At 35.0% G+C, this 25,545-nt stretch overlaps 1 protein-coding gene across 10 annotated transcripts in view; it reads right to left on the bottom strand.

Moving 5' to 3' along the window:
* Window positions 1-25,545, bottom strand: part of LOC122576615 (PDF receptor) — a 70,485-nt gene that overhangs the window by 16,388 nt on the left and 28,552 nt on the right. For all 10 annotated transcript variants that reach the window (XR_006319817.1, XR_006319818.1, XR_006319813.1 and 7 more), the window contains exons 2-3: window positions 12,036-13,656; window positions 9,856-9,963 (exon numbers count right to left, since the gene is read on the bottom strand). Coding sequence is in view for 4 of the 10 variants with exons in the window: in XM_043747199.1 (XP_043603134.1) it covers window positions 9,856-9,963; window positions 12,036-12,117 (190 nt within the window). In the remaining 6 variants the exon portion in view is untranslated. The remainder of the gene's footprint in view (window positions 1-9,855; window positions 9,964-12,035; window positions 13,657-25,545) is intronic.

Raw genomic sequence — 25,545 nt, 5'->3', positions numbered from 1 at the left:
AAATATTTTCAATATAAGTCGTATTCTAAATAATTAAACATCCAAATATATTGTGCAATACACAAATATATTGTAATCTCTACAAATTATTTCACTGTTTGATCCTTAACAATTATTAATAACAATCATTATGGTAATGATTGTAACAATTACTGACAATTGGTAGAAGTTGCAAAACGACAATAATTTCTAAGGATCGAGCAGTGAAATAATTTACAGAACTCCCATAATGATTTTAATTAACCATACAATCCTAAATTATAACTAACTAAAACTTTACTAAAAATCAAAACAAGAAATGTAGATTAAATAAGGAATTTGCTACGCCAATAGTAATGATTTGAACATTCTGATGTCTCTAACATTTTCCAAGAAATTCCAATTTCACTTGTAATCCGATTTAACAACTTATAAAAGTAAAATAAAACAAAGATACGAAGATTTTGAGTACTATTTGGATTACGTTGGTTGAAATTTGCAGAAATATTAGAAACTGAAATAGGGATGTATGTCGTGGGTTATTCTAGTCTCGCACATGAAAGTAAATGGATTCGCAACGTCATGAATCGGGGATGATCCACAATACCAGAACGCGAATGCTGGAGGAGCTTATTTCCAGTACGTGACTCGATAAACCGGTGCAATTTCACACGATAGTTAATATTCCAGTAAGTATCGGAAACCGAAGGCATTACATAATACAGTTTTATTCGGTTTCTTTAGCGTCTGTGAGAAGAAACAGAGCGACGATACATGAAAAAGAAATTAAGTATGAATATCCCGTAAACTCGAGTACATCTGAAGAATAAAAGAGGAAGTACGAGTTGTTATGTTCTTATAATGAACATACAGGATGTCCAGCTACAGATGTAAGAAAATGTAAGGAGTGATTCTTGAAGCTAAAATAAGATGAAAATCAAGAATAAAAAAATTGCGTTTTTGGCTTTGTTTTTTAGCTATCGTCAATTAAAAATTGACCTAAAAATCCCTGTACGCGGGCAACCCTCCTTACACGAATGAAAGTAGATTAGTCCAAGCAACGGGGTGCACAGTGGTCCTCAAATCGAACGATAAACACGGGTCGAGAAAGATTAAACATCCTGTATAGTGTTTGGTTTATAACGAACATTTGCAGATTGACTTTAATAACTGGGACAAGCCATAGCTTGTAAATAAAACAGAAAATAAAAAATTTCATCAGGGAAATATAAATGAAAGAAAATTTTAAAAGGAAACTTTATTCATAAACGTATTAAAAAATTTAATATAATCTCTGTTTGTCATACGTGACTATTGTGAGGCGTGGCTTGCCCGAATAAAACCGTGCGCGCCCTAATTTGTTAGATTAACAGTTCGTTGAAGTGAAAAATAAAATACATATGTCAAACAAAAATATTGTCCAAATTCCCCGGAAAGAAAGAATTTCTGATGTTTGAAGAGAGTTGAGACAGTTTGAAGATTCTCAAAAAACTTTTCTAACATTTCAAGGATGATCGCAAGCAATTACTAGCAATCAGAAGTGAGACCTTTGAGCCTCTAGCATTCATCTTTTTAATTGTCCTTTTGTCTTTATGGAAGCACTGTACGCGCAGCTTGGGGGAAAAGAACCGAAGTCAGACTGAAACCTGGCATTCGTTCTCTGATTTTGCCCGTTTAATGTCAAGACTACACGCGAACTTTGTCCGCTGAAGTAGGAACTATGTGTTCCAAATTAAACCACATTAAAGCTTTTAATGTAATCACGGCCATATACAGATAGAGTGAACTGAAAAAAATGTGATTATATAGAGGAGAAATAGGAGTGAGAAGAGGAAGTTAAGCTATATTTAATTGTAGTTCGTTATTCAAATAAAGATATAATAAAACACCTTCCAGGAATTAAATTCTCGTTGTGGAATTTATTTTTGTTTGAAATTAAATTGAAGTATCATTTTCCACGATTTGAAGCATACCAATATCAAATTTTATATAAAAATGGTATATTTTAAAATTTATTTTCAATTGATAGGGTAAAAATTAAAGTAGAATTTTATAAAATTTGAAACGCCAAAAATTACATCATTTTCATCGCAGATATGAATTTAACTAAAAGCGGTTATTTTTCAAATTAATAGAAGAACCTTTTTATATTAAATGATTAAAAGCAATGGGAAGCTACTACAACAAGGTATTAATTAAACAATAAGAAATTGAATTTCATTTTTAAACTTGAGATTAAAATTAATTAATAAAATTTCTTCAATTTTATGTAAATTTAAAAATAATATTTAAATAAATTTAAAAATAAAATTCATATCAAATTTATATTAAATTTAAATGAATCCAAAAATGAAATTCATATAAAATTCATATTAAATTTATATAAATTGAAAAGGAAATTTTATTTAAGTAAAATTTAATTTTATAAGATTATCAATGCATTTTATTAATTTTCTGTATAAATAAAATTAAGTTTCTGAATAAAATTGAATTTTGTAAATAAGCCACGATAATCCCAAGATTAAATTTCCTTTGAAAACTAAAATATGATGTTATGAAAAATGGCATTCTTCTGATTGGTAAATGAAAAAGTCACTTATTAATTGATGAAATTCGCGAGTATTTTCTGTATCTTTTCTGTATCATAATACCTGTATTGATTTTTGAGTCACAACCACATGCCAACCCCGTGATAGAAGATTTCTCAAACCAGGAGCTTCATTAAACACGAATATCTATAAAAGAATGGAACCAGATGCTATCGGCAAACCACTTGCTTTATGAGTGCAGAAGATTTGAAACACAGTTGTACAGGGACAAAACTACGGACTTCGTCCTAGTATAACTTTGACATCTCAGAATCACGTTAAAAATACTCTCAAATACTTAAAAGAAGCTCAAATATACTATGAAATCTAACAGCAAGAAGATGTAGAGGACAACCGAGGCATAGCTGTCGCTAATGACCCTGTCGATGCGACATTAAAATCAAAAGAAAGAAAAAAAAAAATACTGCGTAAACAAGAGATTCAGAAGCTTCACTAATGATCAGAGAAGTATCCAGAATCGAAGAATGGTTTGTCTTTCTCGTCTGCTCGGTAGGTATTCATTTCAGTTGAAAAGTGGCAAAATCCCGCCCACCAGTCAGCTGGCATTTAAACGGACATGGAAATTCAATGTAGCCACTTCTCCAAGTGATTCCAGAAAAGGAGAGAAAAAAGCCACGACGAAAAAAAAGGAATTACACGTCGAAGAAAATAAGCAGTAGCATTCTTCTCCGCGTTGATAATACCTACTCCCTTTCTTTCCAATTGAAGAACGAATCTGAAAGCGGATATTCCGTAGAAATAAATCGTTCCATCGTATCGTTGGCTGTATGTTCGCATTTCTACGTGAGATCTTGGAGAACAGAAGTTTTTCTTATTTGAAAATCTGTTGGAAACAGTTTATACTGTTGCTTGCGATTATTATTAAATTATTATATTCTTTTGAGTTAATTTGAGGATTTTTTGAATAGTGATATGAATTATGGAAATATGATTTCAATTGAAAATGTCGCAATTGTAAATTGAGGTTAGAAATGTATGGAGAAGATGAGGTTAGAAATGATTAGAAGAACATTAGAAATTAATCTTGTTTAAGAAACTTTGGACTAGAATAGAAACTGAACTGAAATTGCAGTTAGATATACTGCAAATTCAGACTAGGGGCGTTCAAAAATTGAAATTAGAAAATTAAAATCGAAAATGTTTAAGGATCTGAAAGTAGAAATTCAAAATAATGTTGGAGATATTGTAAATGCAGGTTAGAAAAAGTCTGGGAAGGATAAAGTTAAAAATTATTAGAGAATTGCATTAATGATGTTCAAGGAACTTAAAATTGAATTTGAGGGCATTACAAATTGAGATTAGAAATATTGAAATATTGAGATTGGAGTTTCTAAGAAATTTTAGGTTGTAAGTACGGAATCAAATTGTGTAAATTGAGGTTAGAAGTTGATACTAGGTTATGGAATAGTAGGGAAACCAAACTTAGATTGCAAACCACAATTGTAATGAAATGTAATATAATGAGCAATGGAAATACCAGAATTTGAAATCGGATATGTTCGTGCAACATGAGAGTAGACATCAGTATTAAGCTTGTAATGAAGATAAATCATAATTTGGGATGACAATTATTTAGGAAATTAAAAATGGAATTAGAAACACTACAAATGAAAATATTTACGCAAATTGAAACATAAAGATAGATGTATAGATAAAGTGAAAGATAAAGAATAGAATATGTGAAATACGTCTCAAAGAGATAAAACAATATTCTAAGAAAGTCACGCCCACGAAGACGAAGTTTAGTTTCAAGTGAATGCGCAGAAGATGTCGAAGAGAATTTAAAATATAAGAAAGCGAGATCAGAAATACTTGTAAAATACGTGTGTCAGGATATTTTAAGAAAGTCACATAAGTTAAGAAAGTCCAAGTCATAAAAAATATTTAAGTATTTGAAAAATATAATCTTAATTAAAGAATAACTAAGAAATAGAATTAAAAGTATGGGAAAAGGGACAAGCGAGAATACTTCACAAAGTTAAGCAACCACGAACATTCATATTTAGAAAGAAGAAAGATCTAAAAATATATAGATAAAAAGTATAGTATAAAAAACCTACTAAAAAATCAAAACTTTGTAGGAACTATGAAGAAGAATATTCTCCACAATTCACATCCAAGCCTAAACACTCTGATTTTGAAAAAAAGAAGAAGAGAGAGAAGACGCTGAAAGTATAACACAAATATAATAAAAAGGGCATTCAAACCTAAAACTTTTTGAAAACCACAGACAAGAATATTTTACAAAATCCATCTTCGATCCTAAAAATTTAGGTTTTGGAAAAATGAAAAGGACAAACAAAAAAAATCAAAAACCACAAATTCCCTAAAATCCTCATCATCTCCAATGATTCAAATCCTGGGAAAGACCACTTCATCCCAATTTAACCCACTTACGATTCCCAGAAACGTGGCGTATATAATTCGAGGACGTAATCATTCCAAAAAAAAGAAAACATAAGAAAATAAAAACCAGGAAAGGGGGAAAATAAGGACGCGCAGAGAAAAGAAATTTTCGTGGATTAACGACAGATGTGACTCGTTGTTGTCGTTCTTCTATTCTCCACGGTGTACCCGATTCAACTTCGCTACTGTGCTGAATGCGACCTGACCTGCATGCAAATTCCTCGCGCTGTTACAATACGAAAATCCGTCAGGGGACTTGGAAGTATACCAGCTCGCTGCATTACATAGAGTTCGGTATTGGATCACCAGGAATCATTTCGTTTCTTGTTTCACAGATTCGTCTCAGTGCGAAATTTATCTTCTGTCGTTATCTTCCTCGAGATTTACTTTTACAGAACTCGATCCTAGATCGGATTGTCTGCATCGGATATTTTTAACGACATTTTTTGCTCGGTTTTAGGTGGAAGCCTTCGGTAAATTGAGCGAGACGCATTTTTTCTTGGAAAGTCTAATGATTGAAGGTTTTCATTCTTGGAATGGTAAATCTTAATCCTCCATTGTAGCATTTTTAAATCCTATATAGCTTCGCAAAACGAACATATTTAAATATTTGTAGACATCTTTTATCAATACGCATATGCAACCGGTAAGTAAGATATACAGAAACACTTCTTCGGTTTAACATATGCGATCCACACTAGGGGTGGGCATTTTGTAGAGAGTACTTTTGGTCTTATATATGTAACAAGTACGTGATTCGTTTCTGTTTATTTTTCGGTAAAATGAAATTAAAATGTAAATTTCCAAGCGCCTGACTCCACCGAAATTGCATTGGGAGATTGGATGCTAGTGCTCAGGCGCGTCAAATTACGATGTCTGTAGTACTCTTTATTTATTTGCACATTTCGGAGCACATTTCTTCATGTTAAAAATGGTAGAAGATTTCAAAATCTGTTAATACCAGATTGCAAAATTATTTTTTATGTAAAATACGAAAATCGTAATGATTGTAGTATACTTTTTGTTTAATAAAACTATCTTGAATAAAGCAGGAGATAAAAATTTCTAGATTGGAAAATCTTTTTTCCATAAAATACGAATGTAAGAGTTACTTAATCTGTGTTCCTAACCTATATGTAACCACACGGTCGATATGGCTATTACCATGTCATCGCGTCAATATGAAAATTTACGTTCAGTACATTTGTAATTTGACTCTAAATATAATTCAAACCTAATTGTATCGGAAAGCTGTTTAATCAAGGGATGTTCCTTGAACAGATATAACGGTTCATAACCTATATCTGATTGCATGATACAGCTGTTTAACATCGGTCTACATTAACCAGAGGATATATCGTGAATCAACAAAATGATTTTCGAAATTTAATACAAATCTAACCTACGCACACAGGTGTTTAATCAGGTAATACTTTGCAGATTGGAAACCAATGCAAACCTAACCGAGTTATACATGTAATGTAGAGCGACCTATTACAATCGTAGTTCAATACATTACATCGTCCTAACCTATCAGTCGTTATTATTATCGGTCGCAATAATTATAACTTTGAAGAATGGGGAAACGAAGAAGGAGAAATTTTTACGGAACCATGCATGGGGAACCGAAATTTTTGTTTTGGTTACAATTCTCAGATCAGTTAGTATATCTCTTGTTTGATCATTTGTTTGGCCCTATATCGATTCCAGTTATCCTAGAATCGATTTTTGTATCAATTTTGCAATAATTGAAATCTTACGTCGCTAAGAAAATATTTAGTTTCATTATAAAGCTGTTTAACGATGACGAATTGTACTTAAACATATTTCAGACTTGAAGGTTAGGATTGCATTACTACTTAATTTCCTACTTAAAGTCTATTTTAGGAAAAAATTTGACAAAAAACCATACGTTTTATACATTTATAGAGGATTTAATACAAAAATCTAATCTGTGACAATATTTTTGTTCACTAAACATTATATGTTTAGTATTATACATATATTATATCATATGTATATTTAGGGCCGGTCTCCTTTAACCGGAGTCGTGTAGTAAGGTGATGACATCGATTCCTATCCGGGATTCGCTGACACGGGCAGCTTACTTGAACTTGCCACCCGGTCTCCGCAATACATTTCCGTTTCCACGACGACAATAACAGGCAGACAGTGCGAATGAGAACCAGGGAACTCCCGATACTCGACCCACTTCGTCGCATTTTCATTGCACTCGATAACGCTGTCACATGTTACTACCACTAACCGTCCGGCAAACCCACTTTAACTGTCTTTTTCCATTCTCTTTAACAATAATTCTATTCTCCGCTGATTGAACTAGTCTTACAAATTTCGTCGATGTCTTTGGGGGAAGATATATTATTATATAGATACATATATTATTATATATACAAATTGGTTGACATTTTAGGGAAATTTATGAAAAGCTGAATGATAAGTTTGATTATTTGAAATAATTATGAAATTCTTTGGAATGTAAAGGACTTTTATATAAAATTAATGGAGATAATCTTAAATTCTTAATTTGTCAATGTTTTTTACGTTTTTTAGAAATTTATATAAAGTTAAAGTATACCTAGAAAAAATGGCGGTCTAAACCAGAATACCAACTTAAACTTATCTTCTCTTAAAGTTTCCAGAAGGACGAAGAAACGGAGAAAAGCAAGCAAAGAGGAATAATCATGGGTTAAGTAGCAACGATTTAGGTTAGAAGTACTTAAGAGTGACTCTTTAAGTTCGTTTTACATTTGGGACGCCATCTATTTAGGGAGCCTTTCCATAAAGATTATGAACTTGACTCAGGTTCTCCTTTGATTAGAATTTGGTACGAACGTTTGGGAATTTCTGATCGCCGATGTGAACTCGTCAACATTCTTCCGCCAACGTTCTGCTATGCAAATGCGCCTTTAGCCACCGTGGAATTTCAAGGTTTCGCTTCGACGAGCTGGATTAATAAGTCAATAACACCGAAAAGCATTCAACTTTCTCAAAGCCTGACCAACGACGTTAATTACATCTCAAATAATGACAAACTTCCCCGGAAGAAATCCTTTAAGCTAGTTGAAAGCTAAAAATACTTCAATCGAGATCGTGTTTATTAAACTTCTTATTAAAAAGCTATTCAAACTATTAAACTATTCAATTAATTAATACTAACTGTAGTTTCTCAAGTCTACCTGGTATTTATTGGAAACGTTTATTCATTCTTTATTTATTAAAGTTAGATATTTACTTCTGCCACGTAATCATCACCTATTGAGTCCTCTATGTATCTTTTACGTTTCCTGCGTTTAATTATTTTTACTAAGTTTTCTGATTTCCAAATCCTCCAATGGAAATTTATATTTGATTCCTCTTTCATTCGTTAGTCTATCTTAATTGCCTATGATGTTCGTTAGTAACGGGTCGTTTCCAAGTTGCACGTTGTAAGAGCTTTTTACATTTTGTCTAATTTAGATTCCTCGTATAAGTCTGTTATTCTTGCGTATCTGTTCTTGTTCAGTATAGTAGTTTGGTATAGGCATCGGTAGCTTGCCAAGCTATCTACTTCATTAACAGTCCGCCTTTTCCTTTCATAGTCAAATGTTGGAAACGAAGCTTAAGGCATCTCGCACTAGGTTAGTCTCTTAATTCTTTCTCGAATTCTAAATGGATTTTGTACCGACTGTTTTATGCACGGTGTACTTTCTATACCTACGTTGAAGGCCTTACGGAAGACACGAAGCTTAAGCGATTAAGAATAAATCTGCATTATTCTTTCAGAATTTCCGTCCACATCTGAAGCTCCTTTTCTTATGGAAAATGCATTTCATTTGTCTTTCCAGGGCTTAAGCAACGAAAAGTAGTCTAAATTATTCTTTTGGAATTTTCTTTCGTTTTCTCACTGATCTTCTCATGCGGAATATCTCCCATTTTTCTTCTCACGTTTAATGACTCATTGGAAACAAAGCTTACGTCATTTAAGAATACATTATATTATTCCTCTGGCATTTTCTTCCATTCTTGATGTTCCTTTTCAGTAGGCTGCTCATACAGAATACTTTTTTATTTTTCTTCTCACAGTCTCTCATTTAAAAACCCGGCTTAACCTCTTAAAGAGCACTGACACATTCCACGTACAACAATAGAATTAATTCTCTTTCAGTTCAAACAGTCCAGCGCTTTATTGTCAGATGGATATTAATCTTGCAAATCCAACTTTATCTGGTTTGTAACAATTATTCGAAATAAAAATTTAAAAGTCATCCTATATTTAATATTATACTTCAAAGTATAGGAACTGTACTTTTCCATTCTGTATTGCAGAAGAAGAAAGAGAGAACAGAAATTTGTCTCTGTCATATTATGAAAGATTTTAAAAGAATAATATAAAATCCTTAAAAGAATAATAAAAAAAATATTTCCTATAATCCTTAATATAAGAAATGTATTTTCTAATTCTATATCATAGAAAAAAATAGAAATTTGTTTCTATGGTAAACTGAAAGATTTTAATTTTTCAAAAAGTTTTAACTCTTTTTTAATTAGTATGCGAATACTATAACACATACAATGGTGTGCAAATACTATTTGTAGCCACTGTGTGTATAAATCTTAGGGAAATACTCACTGATTAACAATCAACATATCACCATGTCCTCACCAAACCTGATTTCTATCTTCAAAACGTATTTGGAAATTCCATACATATAAATTCTAATTACATTATTACTCGATATTCTCTTCACTCCTTTGCTTCTACCTACGTTCCAGCTTTACATCCATACACACAGTGTATATCAGCCCAGGTAACAAGCAATTTAAATGTGCATTCATCAAACGATGACACGTGTATACTTACTGGTTGCGTCGAATACATCTTCGAACGGGCATTTCTGTTTGGTCGTCGTAGATGCTTTGGTCGGTGGCCAGCAGAGCAAAGAGTCCCAGACCGGTTCACACCACAGCTCTGTAAAATGAAATAGAAACGGATACGTGAACCACATTACTGTCACACCGTGTTTCCTCGTACTGGACCGCGTGTCGCTGCATTATACAATTTTGAAACCGACTATCTAACTGATATACGAGATTGGTTGCTCTTTGAATTTCGTTTGCAGCTTTCGTATGCGGAACGAGCCACCGAAATATCCCAGGGAACAGACGTCTCTATATTTTGTAGCATACAGAGTGTCTTAGCTAAATTGAGTCTCCTTAGTATCTGGCTGATGCGTGAGTGACCAAACTGTTACAGCCACTTGCATGTTAAATTTCTATTCTATATTATTTCACATTAAAATAGTTAACTTCTAAGTGAAACAGATGTTGAGAGGAAATTGGAGATAAATACGGAAATTTAGAATTCAGAGCACACGGCAGGAGGGTGTAGCTTACTGGAAATTGGCCAATTAGTAGAGAAGAGACAGTCAACGACGAAGGAGAAGATAAGTCTGTAGATATTGAGATGATATTGAGAGAAGAGTGGGGACAGATACAGAAATTTAAAGTTCAGAGCACATGATAATAGAGTGTAGGTTTCTAGAAATTGGGCAGTTAATAGAGAGGAGCTAGTCAACGAAGAAGAAAGATATAAGTGTGTAAACTGGGTGAAGAAATTGGAAGAAGAAGAAGAAGAAAAGAGCGAAGACAAAAGTATTTGTAACGTACTTAGTTAAGTAGGTCAATTGGCTAATTATTATTATTAGCCAATTATTAGTGATGTTTGTAGGTTACAAATATATATTTCACAAGACTGTAGACAGTATTATTCTTTACGTACACATTATTTTGTTAAATAATTTGATTACCCATTGTATTGCTTAAATGAGAAACATCTCAAGACAAAGCTGCTTCACTTGCACTTGGCACCTGCACACTGTAGCCTACTTCTTTAACGCTATCTTGAAACTAAACGTTTCAGGCCTCATTTTGTCCACTTTGATTGGCCGATCAAGTTAAACGACTTCTGGTCGGATCTTGGAAGTTGAACACCCGGATAAAATTTCCGAGTTGAGTCATCAGTTTGATCAGTCAAGCGAAATATCGTTCAGTGTACACGAAGATAATGGGATTTAAAGCCGCCAGTTCCAGGTCTACGCTGAAGAAGTAGACTGCAATGTGTACGGAAGATTCGTGCGAAATGGAAGTGCAAAGTGCAAGTGTAATATTGTAGTTACGCAATTGCTTCTGAAAAACCAATACCATGACACCTTACCACAGTGAAGATCTGAAATGTAAAATTCTCAAGACAAAGTTACACAATTTCAAGGGGCACATGTAATGGTGGAAAGAATTTTTTCTCAAGTCTACTTCACTCGTCTCTTGAAATAATTTATCTTCGTCATGAGAATCCTCTTACGCGATTACAAGTGAGCCAGATATTTAGGTGATCACATTTACGTAGCTCAGACACCCTGTATATCGATTGATTCCTTATCGATGGAATTTCTTCCTTTATGGTATTTCTTTATTGGTAGAATTCTATTTTTAGCCTGCTTTCAATGCATTTATTTAATTGTGTAGTTATTTTTTGAAATTTTCATTGATACGCGTATGATTTCTTCTTTGAATTTCATATGAAGGTTTTTTTATTTAAATTTCAAACGTTAATTTGTATATTATACTAAAGTTTTCAATTTACTATCTGAATTTCAAACTAAGGTATCTACTTGCGATTTACAGTTTGAGTTTCGTATTAAAATTTCTAATCTAATCTAATCCCTTTTTGGGATTCTTGTTTCATGTAGATTATTCCTCCTTTGAATTTCAGCTTAACGTTCCTCGTTTATAATCCGAATTATATACTAAAGCTTCCATTTTACAATTTCAATTTCCAGCTAAAGTTTCTACGTGTAACTTACAGTTTAAATTTTGTATCAAGACTTCTAATTTACAATTACTGTATTGTTTTACATTTTACAATTTTTACTTCGTATGCACGACTTCTTTTATTAAGGTCTTCAGTTCAATATTTTGACCTCTATACCGTTTCTTCCCACTTACTATACTTACAACTTAGCATAATATTCTGCCAGTACTTACCTCCATCTGGAGGCTGAAAGTCCTTATACTTGTCGCTGCAGAACTCCTGCGTGCTATTGCCAATGGCATTACCGATGCCCATGTTTCCTTTAATTGTCCATTTTCACTTCCTTTTACCTCTACATCCTCCTCATCCATACAACTTCAACGAACACGCCCATGCGACATACAGCAAATATACTCTGTCCTCGGGTTTCTTCATCTCTCGCCATCGGAAACCATTTTCTCCAACACGAAACGTAATCGAATTCGGCTATTCAATCGAATATCCCCGCGGCCACGCTGTTCCTGTCTTCTCTATCGTTTGCACGGACGAATTCTGGCTGGCTGAATCCTTTATCTCGTGCAGAGGAACGCTGACAAAGGCAAAAGGAATTTCTTCTGAACCGAAAAACGTTCCACGTTTAAGCTGCCTCTTCGGAACTAGGATCCACGTCGCTTACCCAGCTCCAGAACCTTTTTATTCTCTAGTTATACTCGTCGCTGCTCTGTCGCTTTCTCTTAATAACTAATCGCTTCTATGTTGCGACACGGATAACAGAGAAGAGTTTGGTAGTGTTTGGAGTATCTTTGACCGCGCTGGCTACTGATCTTTGTTCTGAAGAAGTATATTATGTCTTTTTGAAGATATCGATTCTGTAGATTCCTTGAAATGTTATATCTCAGCAATAATGAGACGAACAATTTAGTGGCGATTACAGTGTGTTTGACGATGTTGGTTACTTCTCTTCTTTGTTCTGAAGATATGACACATCCGAGTGGCTTTCTGCAGATGTTGCTTCTCTATATTCATTTACATATTATATATCGGCAATGATAGAAAGAACGTAGAAGGAGCTAGTAATGGTTTGAGTATGTTTGACGATAATGATCGCTTCTCTTCTTTGTTCTGAGGAGGCTATGTGAGCTTCAAACCACTTTATGGGGATACTGATTGCGTAGATCTCTTTAAATTTTATATATCAGCAATAATGGAAAGAAGGAAGAAGAGTTAATAGTGATTTGAGTATGCTTGACATCGTTTGTTGCTTCTCGTCTTTGTTCTGACCAAGTTTTATGAATATCAAGTAGTTTTTTGCAGATAACGATGCTGTAGATTCCTTTGAATTTAATATCCGCAATGATAGGAAGAATATAGAAGAGATTAGTAGCGGTTAAAATATGTTTGACGTGGTTGGTTGCTTCTTTCTTCTGAGCAAGTTATGTGAGGTTCCAGTGTGATGGTTTTAAAACATTGCTTCCATATATCTCTTTAAATGTCATGTATTGAGAATAATAGAAAGAGTCGAGGATTGTTCGTTAGGGGTTGCACTATGTTAGCCACATTGATTTCTCTTCCAATACCTTGGAAACCATTTGGAAACAATATCTATATATTTGTTGTATATGAGTATATCAGTATATTAGTTTGGATTTTGTATACTAATTATGTCGCAGTGCAGACTGGTTCTCTCTTGAGTATTTTTATTTAGATTCCAGATGTGAATACTTCAAGAAATGAGACGTAAAGAAATACTTTTATGAAAGGATGATGGATGAAAAATTGCAGGGAATGCAAGCTTTCTGCGGTAATTGGGCTTTGGTCTGATCCATGAAGCGTTTCTTCATTGATGACCTTCACCTGAAAAGAAAAAGAAATAATATTGTTAATGAGAGACAGAATAGATGGAAAATATTATTGAATTAAAAAAATATTCTAATAAATTAACGAGAAAAGAAGAAAAATCCTTTCAGGTCTTGTGACCAATCTTAAAATTATAAAAATTGGAGACACGGTATTAATATTGTACATTGCCTCACTTATCACAGACCATTACTACTGAGAACCAATATCAGAGTCTCCAAAGCTCTTTTTCCCTTTTCCAGGTAATTGAAAACAACTTCGATGCTTCCTAACTTAATTAATAAAATTCCTAAAAAAAAGTATAAAGGTAAAAATTAAAGGAAAAATTAAAACACCCCTCGAAAATAAATCGAAGACAAAGCGAGAATATCAAATATTCTTTCCCAACTGAAGAAACATTGTAACTGGACTGCGAACGTTTATGAAAATTCGTTTTCTTATCATGAAATGTAAAATGATTACAAAAATGAAAAGTAAACATTTATCCCGCCTACTCGCCGTTATGACGCATGTTCTATTTTGCATATTTGACATATTTTTTCATATTATGTGCAATCTACAGGTTATGCATCTATGAAAAATTTATAGCTGCAAAAATCGGCAAAATGCATGTAATACGGAAAAATATATAAAATATCCAACGAAACACAAATTATCAGACTACGGATATTCGCGCAATTTTATATTTTTATGCACACAACTGAAAAAGTGGAATCTAAACGGTTTGTTTCATCCATTAAATGTCATAACAAATTTACTTTAAACGTTCCATATATTTCTACATATTATTGGGTTGGCAACTAAGTGATTTCGGATTTGTCAATACCACCTAATGACAAGATCCGCAATCACTTAGTTGCCAACCCAATATATGTATTCTATTCTTCTATCCTTTCCATTCTTCAAATATTTTGATCAATATATGAATCTCCATAAACTTCCACAGTCCAATTCTGACAATCTCTAAGCTCGTAACGTCTAGAGACATCCCTATGGCCAGGAGAGATTCGTATCTTCTCTGAAGCGAAACAAACGAAAAAAGAGTCTTCTTAATCCTTGGTCACTTGTTGGAGATCCAAGAGACGCAGTTCTAAATAACTTCCCTGTCTTCTGTTTTTATTGTCTGTGTTACGTCGCGTGGGACATCTGCACGCCATCCCTCGCTACCTGGCAGCCAACGGCCAACCTACAGTCTTCCCGATTCTCAATAGACCCACGGACCCACCATAAGACGTTAACTTTCAGCTTCATTGTTTCCACACATGTTTGCCAGTCAAATGGCACGTCTGGAGAATTCTCTAATCCTAGAAGTATTTTCAGTTTATGGCTGGGTCTTGGAAAAGTGCTTGAGTTTATTAGGCGTTCTTAAGAATCACGGAGAAAGCGGACAGTCACCAGATGGGAAAAGCTAACACATGTCCATCCGAAAAGGTTGTTTTTTCGCCAGGAGCAAAGTCCATCCCCGCTCTACGTTGGTGGGAGACTTCTGCATATTCTGTTCATCAGAATGGGTCATAACCAATCGGCATCGCGGATCGTTACCCTCACTTCCTGGACGAAAAGTGTGAACAACGAATCCGCGTTCATCGGTCAAAGGGCACACCCACACCAAGCTTTTGTCACGTAAAATAAAAAAAATAAATTTAGGGAAAAAAGAAACTTTATTTTTTATCGTTTGCAATACACTTCTGAGCTCTAGGCGTGACTGTTCAAGACTGACTTGGATGATCTTTAGGGGGTGTATTTAAATTCTTTTATTCGTTGGAGTGGGAATGGGCCTTGATCATACATCTCTGGGAACGGATAGAATGACTGGATGTTATCCTGATGGTAACGTGCTTGGAACTTCGTTATCTTATCGCTTTGTTTAGTCGGATTTCGTCTGTGGCATTTCGTCTGTGACACTTTCCTCCGAGACACCTTAAGGGCAGTTCGGCACTCTCGAGCAAACGCTCAAGCAGTCATCAACAGTTCAATTCTCGATCAAGTCTTCAAGTCGTCAATAAGTGTTCGGTCGATCTCCCGCGAATGGAGTCTGTCGATATCATCATACGAAACGACACGCAAAGAGTCTTAGGTCGTACTAACTCGTCGTTGTACAGTCAAACATTCACTATTGTATAACACCGAAGTTGTTGGATCGATTAAATATATAGTAACCTGTTAATCGCAGCGTTATTTCAATTAATCACCCTTATTATCCCACAAGAAATAAGGGATCGTATTCGTGGCGTCGATTAGTCAATCGTAACGGGAATTTACGACTCTCGTTGGCGCGCTTCTTCGAGATCGTGTCTCCCCGCGAACGTGCGAAAGTTCGGTCTGTCTCTAGCAATTCAGTTTTCTACCTCCATTGTCCATTCAGCCGACTCTGTTTTCCATCAGCAGCGCTACGTGACACTTCCGAGTCCAAGTAGATTAGGCCTTGAACCTCAAGGGTCTGCAGCTCCATAAATAACCTCCCTTTAAAACTCCAAGTTTCTTCAACTGGATTACCACGTCTTTTCCCGGATATCCAACTTAAAACTGTTTCTCCTCACCTCCGAAAATTTAACGAACCCAATAGTCTTCCTTCGGAAAATTCGCACTCCCATTCTCTTCGCGTCAGATTCCATCACTAAATTGAAACTCGTTTGCCTGGCGTTACAAGTGTGGCGTTGGGATCGTTTCCAGGCCAAGAGGTAGTCGTCGAAAATCAGCGACGCGATAACGCGAATTCCGGAAATGGGGCTTCAGGTATCCTCGGGAAATTTAAGCAGCCGTATCTAATTCCGAGCGTTCTCTCCACATCACTCTAGCTCCATAAGCCAGATACGTACTTTCATTTCGTTCCGTTTCCTGCCTTTTTTACACAAGGAATTAATGGATTATGGTTGGAAAGAATTTTCTCGCTCTCTCGAATACCTTCCTCGCTTTGCAGAAAATGGACTAAACTTTCTCCTGTACAAGAGGGAGCTGTGCGATCATGGTCTTTGTTTCTTTTCTCGAGGCGGACGCTTTTTAAAGTGAACTATTTCATTTTGTCTTTATTTATATTGTCTTGTAAAGTAAAGCGGATAATTTATATGGTTTACATTACAATTTATATTATTCTCTTAATAGTACTTGATTTATATTACTTATACCGTGCTTTATATTACTTCATCGATATTAGTAGTTTAATAATATTAATAATTTTACTAAGTTTCGTTAATACTGTTTTCTAATTAAATATTGTCTACGTTGGTAGCCGTAAGTAGACTATGGATTTATGTGTGTATTTATGGCAGGTGCTAAAGCTTCGCTAATTTAAATTCAACAAAAGAGAGTTTATAATTAACCGTTCATAATTTTAGACACAGCCAGTAGTGAATTTGATCAGCTGTTAAATACGACCGTTTAATTAAGTATAAATTCGCTGTTAATAACTTTACAAATATTCAACAACGGATTTACATGACCCGCAATGATTTGTGATCAAATCCCTCTGCATTGGGAAATTAAATAAGAGAATTATTTTGGATGAAAAATCTAGAACGGAAAATTAATTTAAATTGAGTATGAAAAACACTACTACCATAAGAATTAAACATAAGAACAGAAAATTGTTTTGCCAATATATGTAATGTCATAATGGTATACAATATCATTATCAATTTATCATTGCACGTTAAAATTTTATTTATCAACGGTGATTCGGTTTACTTATTAAAAATTTCATCAAGTATTCCACTTGTTTATTATAAATTTATTATAAATTTTATAATTTGTATCTTCAAACCTCGCATGAATGCATGAAAACACTTAATATAGAGATTAACGTACGATTAAATAATCGATAGAATATAATAATTTTGTATCTCCATAACGAATAGCCGGATATTTATAGATATCTTGTTATATGGACAGACGGAGAATAATTCGGATCGTCAGTTCTGGATAAAATGCTCGGGACAGAAACCTATTTTTCAGAATGAAGAATTATTGGAAGCGTGCCTCCGGTGGAACAAGTTCCCAGTCTGCGAGGACACTGTTTATACGTTTCTAAAGCTGCATCGGTGCTGAAAGTTTGCTCATAAAAAATTCTACTTTAGACTTTTCTATATGCCGTGTATGCACGTACACATATCGAGCTCGAATATATTGAAGTTCGCGTGTATCTCGCTATGAGAACTTTGAAATCCAAGTAATCTTTCGAATCAACTTTTTCATTAACTTTGCACGTCAGGAAAGCTTTCCAATATTGGATTATATGCTTCGTAAGAGGATACAAAGTTCGAAAAATATACGTTGAAAATTTCTTTCTTCTAATTATTGCGGATTTGTACTACTTGCAATTAACATAAACTCCTGTACAGTACTACTGTAGTTCTGCCCGGTGGATCGGTATGGATTTTGGATCGCTCTACGTAGAATTTAGTTGATGAGCTGGTGATATTTGTAACTATTTTTTCGGTAGAAATTTAAGTCCCAACCCACCATTGGATACGGGATCCCATCAAGCTTGGTCGACGACCACATTGTGGCTCTAGTACGTAGCGCCACTATAATGTCCATTAGCGAAGAAGTGTTGAGCAGGGGAGAAGGAGAAAAATGAAGTGCAACGGTAGTTTCTTTGCTCGAGTCCGATTGAAATCACCGGCGCTAGTCTCGGTAGTCATCGTTGATACCAGACTTGGTCGATACCAGATTTAACCGACGACACCTTTGACTGACTGGTAGTATCAGCACAGAGGATTTTTGCTTCCGCACGTAGGTTTCTTGCTGCAAACAGTTGATGGCCAGATTGAAGGTTCTGACCCGAAGCTACCTCACACCATGGATATCATATGGATTTGTGTTAAAATTACGCCCTAACTTAAGGTGAATTGATCGAAATCAAAGCAAGACTTATTTAATTGCCAGTTTGTGTTCTGTATTGGGTGTTAGGTCCGGTGACTATTTGCGTAGCCCGGAATCCATCCCTCGGTCAAGGCGGCCACTAAATATAATTTGTCGGACCGTAATAATCACAAGGAATTATCATAAAACTAAGCATTTCCATATTACCGTTAGGGCCCTTGGTATAAAACACCTTTAAGTCGTTTCTTAATGACCTTAAGACGTTTCTTATGGTTACTGCTCCAACAGGTAAAAAGTGGGTTTTTCCATTTCTCCCGGGATTTCCAGCCGCAAACGACCAGTGGTGGGGCGACCAACGCCCAGCAAGAGTTTTACTGGTTCAAGAACTTTACTGGTTCAACGACTACAGATAAGTCAACATCTCCGCACTGGTTTACCATCGTCAGATTAGTCAACATCTCTGCACTGGTTTATCAGACTTAGATCAGTCATCTAGCTAACTTATATCTACACGCGCTAAGCGTAAACATCTTGTCCACAAGTTGTTGGAATAAAGCGTAAATTATAGCCTGTTAGCTCACTATTATAATCAATTCAACCTCCTGTATTGTCCTAACCAAAATAGGGGATCGACCATTTCCTGACGTCGACTGTATAATCGTAACGGGAATTTACCATTCCCGTTGGCGCGCTTCCTCACTGTTGAGGTATCTACTTCAAGAAAAACTTTACATCTTTATTTATGTGACCTGGAGATTCCTATTACGCAGAAACATCCTAAATAAGAAGCGGTGCATATTATTGTACCCTTGAATATACTTCATGTTTTGGGTTACAAGGTCTAGGAACAAAGGAACTAATAAACAGATTTCTATTTATGTTCCCTGTAGCCTCTAGCCCAACCTCATCCCCATCTAGCTCAAGCTATACGGTTAACTTTTTGGGTAATGTCCTTTTGCTATAAATATATGAACGTGCTTCCTATCATTCCATTGTCTAGTAACACTAAGAGAGTAAGGATCTGAATCAGCATAAACCTTTAATTACCTTTAATACCTTTAATACCTTTAATTATTTCAATATACTTTTCTATTACAAATTCATCCAATCGTTCTTCAATCAGTCATCCTCATCCTCGACACTCGTAATTGCGTCTCTCCCCGAACGGTCGAACATTGGGTTTAAGTTAGTTTCTTTAAGTTAAGTTTTTAAGTTAGTTTTTCTAATCCAACCATTGCAAACCGATCGGCCATCGATTAACTGGTAGGAATAAACCTACGTAAATAAAAGTCTTCTCTTATTTCCCTCTGCTAATACCGTCAGTTAGTCAAAGCTGCTGTAGGTCAAAGCTATCGTTGGTCAAGTCTGGTATGGGCCAATTCTAGCGTCGATCAGGTCTAGTGTCGGTGAATAGTTGTCGGTGAAATGTGTGTCAGGAAGATCCGTGTCGGTAATTTCAGTGGGACCGGTTTCTACTCTACATGCTAGAGTCACGATGGTCGCGATCAAATTGCTTCGCGTGGCTTCACGGGATCTCGTATCCATGGTATACGTATCTACCCATATCATGGCTACCACTGAAGGGAATCCCCCGCAAGGGCTGCTAGTGTTCCCTTGTTACACGACTGACAATCAGTAATGTAACCTGATCCGAAATCAATTGTCCACGAGACATTACTAATACAATGACGAAATTCTTTTAGTTTTCACTTTCTTTTAAATAAAACATTTACCAACGTATATGTGAGATTTTTTCTGACCAGAATAAGACCAAACACGATACAGTTTAAATCACGTTTACATGCATATTCAATAGACGAAAGAAGCTAAGTCGATATCATTGAATAAGTAAATATGCTGCGAATTATATCGTGTTTTGGTATTGTTTCAATCTCACCATTACACTGGTACAAGTTTTATCGAATAAAAGTTAAAAAGAAGAAAATTTCATCGATGTGTTGGTATTGTCTCACCGATATGTTTTCCCCTTCGCTTTCACTCACGTTGTCTGTTTCTAAGTTCAACAAAATGGTATCTATACTATATACTTAGCATCGATTCCTCCCTCGATGAACGCCTGGCTCGACCACCAATTTGCGACTGTTGTAGCGCAGTTTACCGCAGATTTAGAGTGTCTAAACATCTGTTAATGGAGTATCGTGTGTCTAAGAGCTAATTCTCTTCTACTAATTTCTGACTATTCTCTGAATAAAACCGAGAGATACACCAAAAATACTTTTTCCAAAGAGACACTCTGAAAAAAGCTATCTGACCTTTGACCTGCCTGTTGTAACATTTCAAATAAAACTGGCATGTGAACTGACCAATATAAAATTCTCTTACGAAAAACACTCTAAAATAACTACTTAACCTTCGGCTGTAACTAGTAAATTAGAAAAAACGACTAACACACAATTCAAAGATCAACCAACTGGAGATCGTCTTAAGAGACACCTAACCTTTGACCTGGCGAACGCAACAGCCCCTTTAAAGGGAATACCGTGAACCATTTAAAGCGAGATGAGCCTGTCGATATTGAAAAATATAGCATCCAAACTGAAAGGGAGATGATGCCATTATACTATCGCATCGTTACGTCTCAGTGTCATCTTCTCCATCGATGGATTCACTTTTATCATACAACAGAAGAATCGACGAGACAGTCTACCTACCGATAGCCCATGAAGACAACCTGGCATTCTTTTCACTCATCAATTTTTCATTAACGCTGAACCTCTCGAAAATGCTTACTAATACTAATTATATACTGTAGGGAGAAAAATATTCAGTCGATCGGATTGCTCGACCGGTATCCGGCCCGGATCTTCCGCTTGCCGAGCGGGTACTTCCCCAATTAAGTTACCCAGGCTGACGGCGAAAATTTTTTCCTACGTTTCTAAAGTTTCAAATAGATACCATCTATAGTACTACTATATTATATATTAAAAATTTTGTAAAAATAATAGACAATTCGAAAAATTCAAGTTACCGTATTGGAAGTGTACTGTGACTGACGTATCGCGGATTCGTACTACTTGCAAGTAGTTATAGAGTACGACTGCTAGCTATAAATTATTAGAGTTTAGGATATCTACAGATTACATTTATTGAAAATTTCTAACAAATTTTGTTTTATCTGGTATTTTGCTTTAGCTTCCATTGGTGTGAATTTAATTTTATTTTATTTAGCGTTTTAGATTACGATATATAATGCGAATGAAGTAATTTATTTATAATAAAATATTTATCATCAGGTGGCAAGTATCTGTTATTGGAAGATCATAGTATCTAAGAATTTAATCCTTCTATATCAATTTCAAATTGTATTTTAAATAAAACTAACGCATTCCCGCTAAAAATCGATCGCCTAGCTCCTCAGTACTGAACTGCGGATATTCATGAATTTATGGAAAATTTTGACGCGTCAAAATGAACAAGTGCGCGTAATATGCAAAGTTTACCACTCGTTACAATATTTCGTAGATGAAACAATTTTTTATCCATGTTCCATGATTCAGATTTTTTTTACAAAAATATGAATTTGCCTAAATAACCGCAGTCTATTCATCGCCATCTCAATTTTTTATTCCAATCCCAGGTTTATAAAAATACTCCTGAAAGTATGAATTTTCCCAAATACCTCCATTCTGCTCATCACCATCTCCATTTTTTATTCAAGTTCCAGATTTTTGAAAATATTCCGAAAAATACGAATGTGTCTGAGCATTCACAGTATACTCATCACCATCTGAAGGTCATTACCAAACAAACGAGTAGGTGTGGTAGATTCACCGCAGTTGTCGATTGTGGTTCCATCGTTGAATGATCGGTGGTGAAGTTCGTGTGTAAAATTTTATGGAAAGAAGAAAATACTTCTTCTTCTTCTTCTTCTTCTCCGAGAAAAGTGGAGGTAGAAGCTTAGAAGAGACTCGAAGAAAGTCGGAGAAATTCTGCTCCATCGTTCAATGATCAGTAGCGAAGTTGATGTGCAAAGTTTCGAGAGACAAGCGAGAGGACTTTTTATTCTTATTGTGAGAGAAACGTGGAGGCAGAAGCTTTGTAGGGGCCTGAAGAAATTGGAAATCGATCAACCCAGGAAAAGGAGGGCTAAATAGAGGGAAATCATATATTCCAAGGATCAGGCAGGATTTTCCTCAGCCGATGCATTCGCAGGTTGGAGAATCAAAGAGTATGAGTTTCGTACGTTAACACATTGGAATTTTGTTTCCTCGTTTTTGTTTAAGATCATTGAATCCCTTTTAATATATTGCAGTGAACAGAATACGAAATTGGTGCTGTATTTTTGAAACTCTTGGAGAAAAAATAGAATAGTCGCCGGATGACGCGTTAAAGGCTTACATTGGATTCACGTAGAATTTTATTCGCAATTTTTTGCTGGTCCATTTAAGCAATTGAATTCTGGTTTTTAATGTATTGCGGCTTGAGGGTGGGAAGTAGAACGTGAAAATGGAGTTTCTCTGAACAGTGTTTTTAAACTCTTGAAGGATAAAATACAACCGAAATCATTGTAGTAAATATGGAAATAATAAATTATGGAAATAATAAAAAATAATAAATTTGTAATATCAAAGATCGATTTAAAATTTGCGCACTTTTCGGCAGATTTTTAAGACTATTTGAAGGCCAGTTTTTTTATTCAAATTCTATTATCCCGATAATGTAGAATGCACTCCGAATGTTTGACTCTGTTCCATATGGATAAAGCGATAAAAGCAGAACACTGTGCAGAAAAAGTGGAAAAATGACAAACCAGTAACGAGCGTCGATTTTTCGAGGATTATCGTCAATGATTCGGTCGTTTCGAGCAATTAATGTCAACACGCTTTTCTATGAATCCTTCAAAATACGCGCATCGATGAATCTGTGTAAATATTTTCGAGCCGGTTCCTCGTATGATGACCACTATCATCCCCTCCACTCCTCCTCGGTAGCTGGCCGCTAAGCCTCCCAAGAATTGTATCGCTAGTTGGCCGCGAATAAGCAGCAGCAACGCCAAAAGCGTCCAATTTCACCTCTCCCGTCCCTAAACACTGTAGCATCCATCAAATCATACAAGCGAACCAAAACATTTCCTTCTTTCCAACTAGTCCCAAAATAATTCCATCCGCCTTTCAATCAATCCCTGTCAATATTCTCCAGCCAGTTCCCCCAATGACATGAGACAAAGTTAGACAAACCCAGAGTGCCATAATATTATTTCCATCTCTTTAGTATCCCCCATTTGTCCATAGCAAAAACTGAAACTTGTTCAAAGGGAAAAATCATCGTAAACGATTGTTTGACGTTTCTTTTTTCTGATATGCAACTTATTTATTGGAAGAGAAATGAAAAAAAAATTGTTTATATTTTTATTTTTTCGATATTCACTCATATCGCTCGTGTTAGCCAGAGAGAAGTATTTTCTGTATTTAAATTATAATATTTTTGCTCCGTACAAACTATTTTGAACGACACAGAGAAAACCATTTCATCGCAAATCAATTTGTTACGAGTAGTTCGAAATGTTATTGGAAGAAGTTTGATATTGTGCGAAAAAGTTTAAAATCCTGTAAAACAAACGATAGTATTTTTGAAACTGTTAAAAATTGTTTTTTAAACCGCCAAAGAGTTTGAATGGTATCGATGGAACTACGAAAGTAATGTTTATTATTTGTGATATCAATAAAAGGAATATATATGGACAACAAAAATACTGATGTTTTGAATACGTTCCTTTTCATATCATTCTTGAACCATTTCCAACAATAATTTTTATTGAATTTTAAAAAATTTTACACAAGTATAAACGAACACAAAATATATCAGAAAATGTAAATAATTCAAAACTCCGAAATATTCAAATGTCCAAAACATTAAATAAATAAAAAGAATCCATATAATCGCTCCATAAGCTGAAGATCCACTGCTCTTTAAACGTTTGAATATCAAAAGCTCTAAGTAAATAAAAATGCCTATATAATTCTCCCATGAACCGAAGATCTACCAAACCATAGAATATCCAGTATTCACCTACAAATAGAAAAAAAGGATGAAACCATTTTTGCTACTTTCAAACCATATATATCATAGCAATATTTGCTACGAAAAGCTAACAGAGCAGCTACCACAGAATATTTGTCTACCAAGAAAAATGAAAAAAAAGAGAGAGGAGCGACAAATAAAGGCAAAATTTTGTGACCAGGAAACAGTCCCTAAAGCGAAATGACAAAAAGGACGAAGAAAAATAAGAGGAAATCGCACAGACTACTTGGTTGTTTGCCAGAAAGTTGAGATCCAGCATTCAGCGTACGCACCATGCATTTCTGGCTCGTGTTCACAGATGAATAGAGTCCGATTCGGAAACGTCGTCATGTTCTACTGACAAGATTCATGTTTCTCTTCCGATTGTTCATCTCGAAATGTTCAAGAGAAATTGAATAGGGTCTGCAAGACAGATTGATTCAGAAACTTTAAAAAGCAATAAATGGAAGCTATTGGACAGCTTGAACCACTGAATTAAAATTTGGATTTTGCAAATAATATTTGCATATTAGTGGATTTTAGTATAATAAGATCTTTCTTTTTTGTTTTTTAACAAGTACTTTGTAAAACATACCAGATTTATCTCTGAAGGGATTATTTAATTTTAAAATTTCCAAATTTCCTAATTTCTTCATTCCCAGGTTTCTTCACTTCGCAGCTCCCTTCCTCAATTTCCACATTTCCTAACTGCCAAGTTTCCTAATTTTCTAATTCTCAAGCGTCCTAATTTCCTAATTTCTTAATTCCCGAGTTTCTCTATTTCCCAGCTCCCGAATTTCTTAATTTCCAAATTTTCAGACTTCCCTATCTCTAAATTTACGAATTATAAAAGTTTCAAAAGACCGAAATGAAAAAAAAGATGAAACTTAAAAGATTTATCAGGCCGAAAAACGAACATTAAACATGGAAAACATGGAATCCATGGGATGGAATCTATCGTCGTTCGACGAGGCAAGTTATTTTTTGATATTTCAAAATGAATAGAAAAATGGTGAAAAAACTCTCGAGAACAGAGGAAAATAC

This window comes from Bombus pyrosoma, linkage group LG16 (genome assembly GCF_014825855.1).
Source record: "Bombus pyrosoma isolate SC7728 linkage group LG16, ASM1482585v1, whole genome shotgun sequence".
NCBI classification, from domain to species: Eukaryota; Metazoa; Arthropoda; class Insecta; order Hymenoptera; family Apidae; genus Bombus; species Bombus pyrosoma.
Note: the sequence above shows the minus strand (reverse complement) of the source record. Positions and strands in the feature narration are given on the sequence as shown.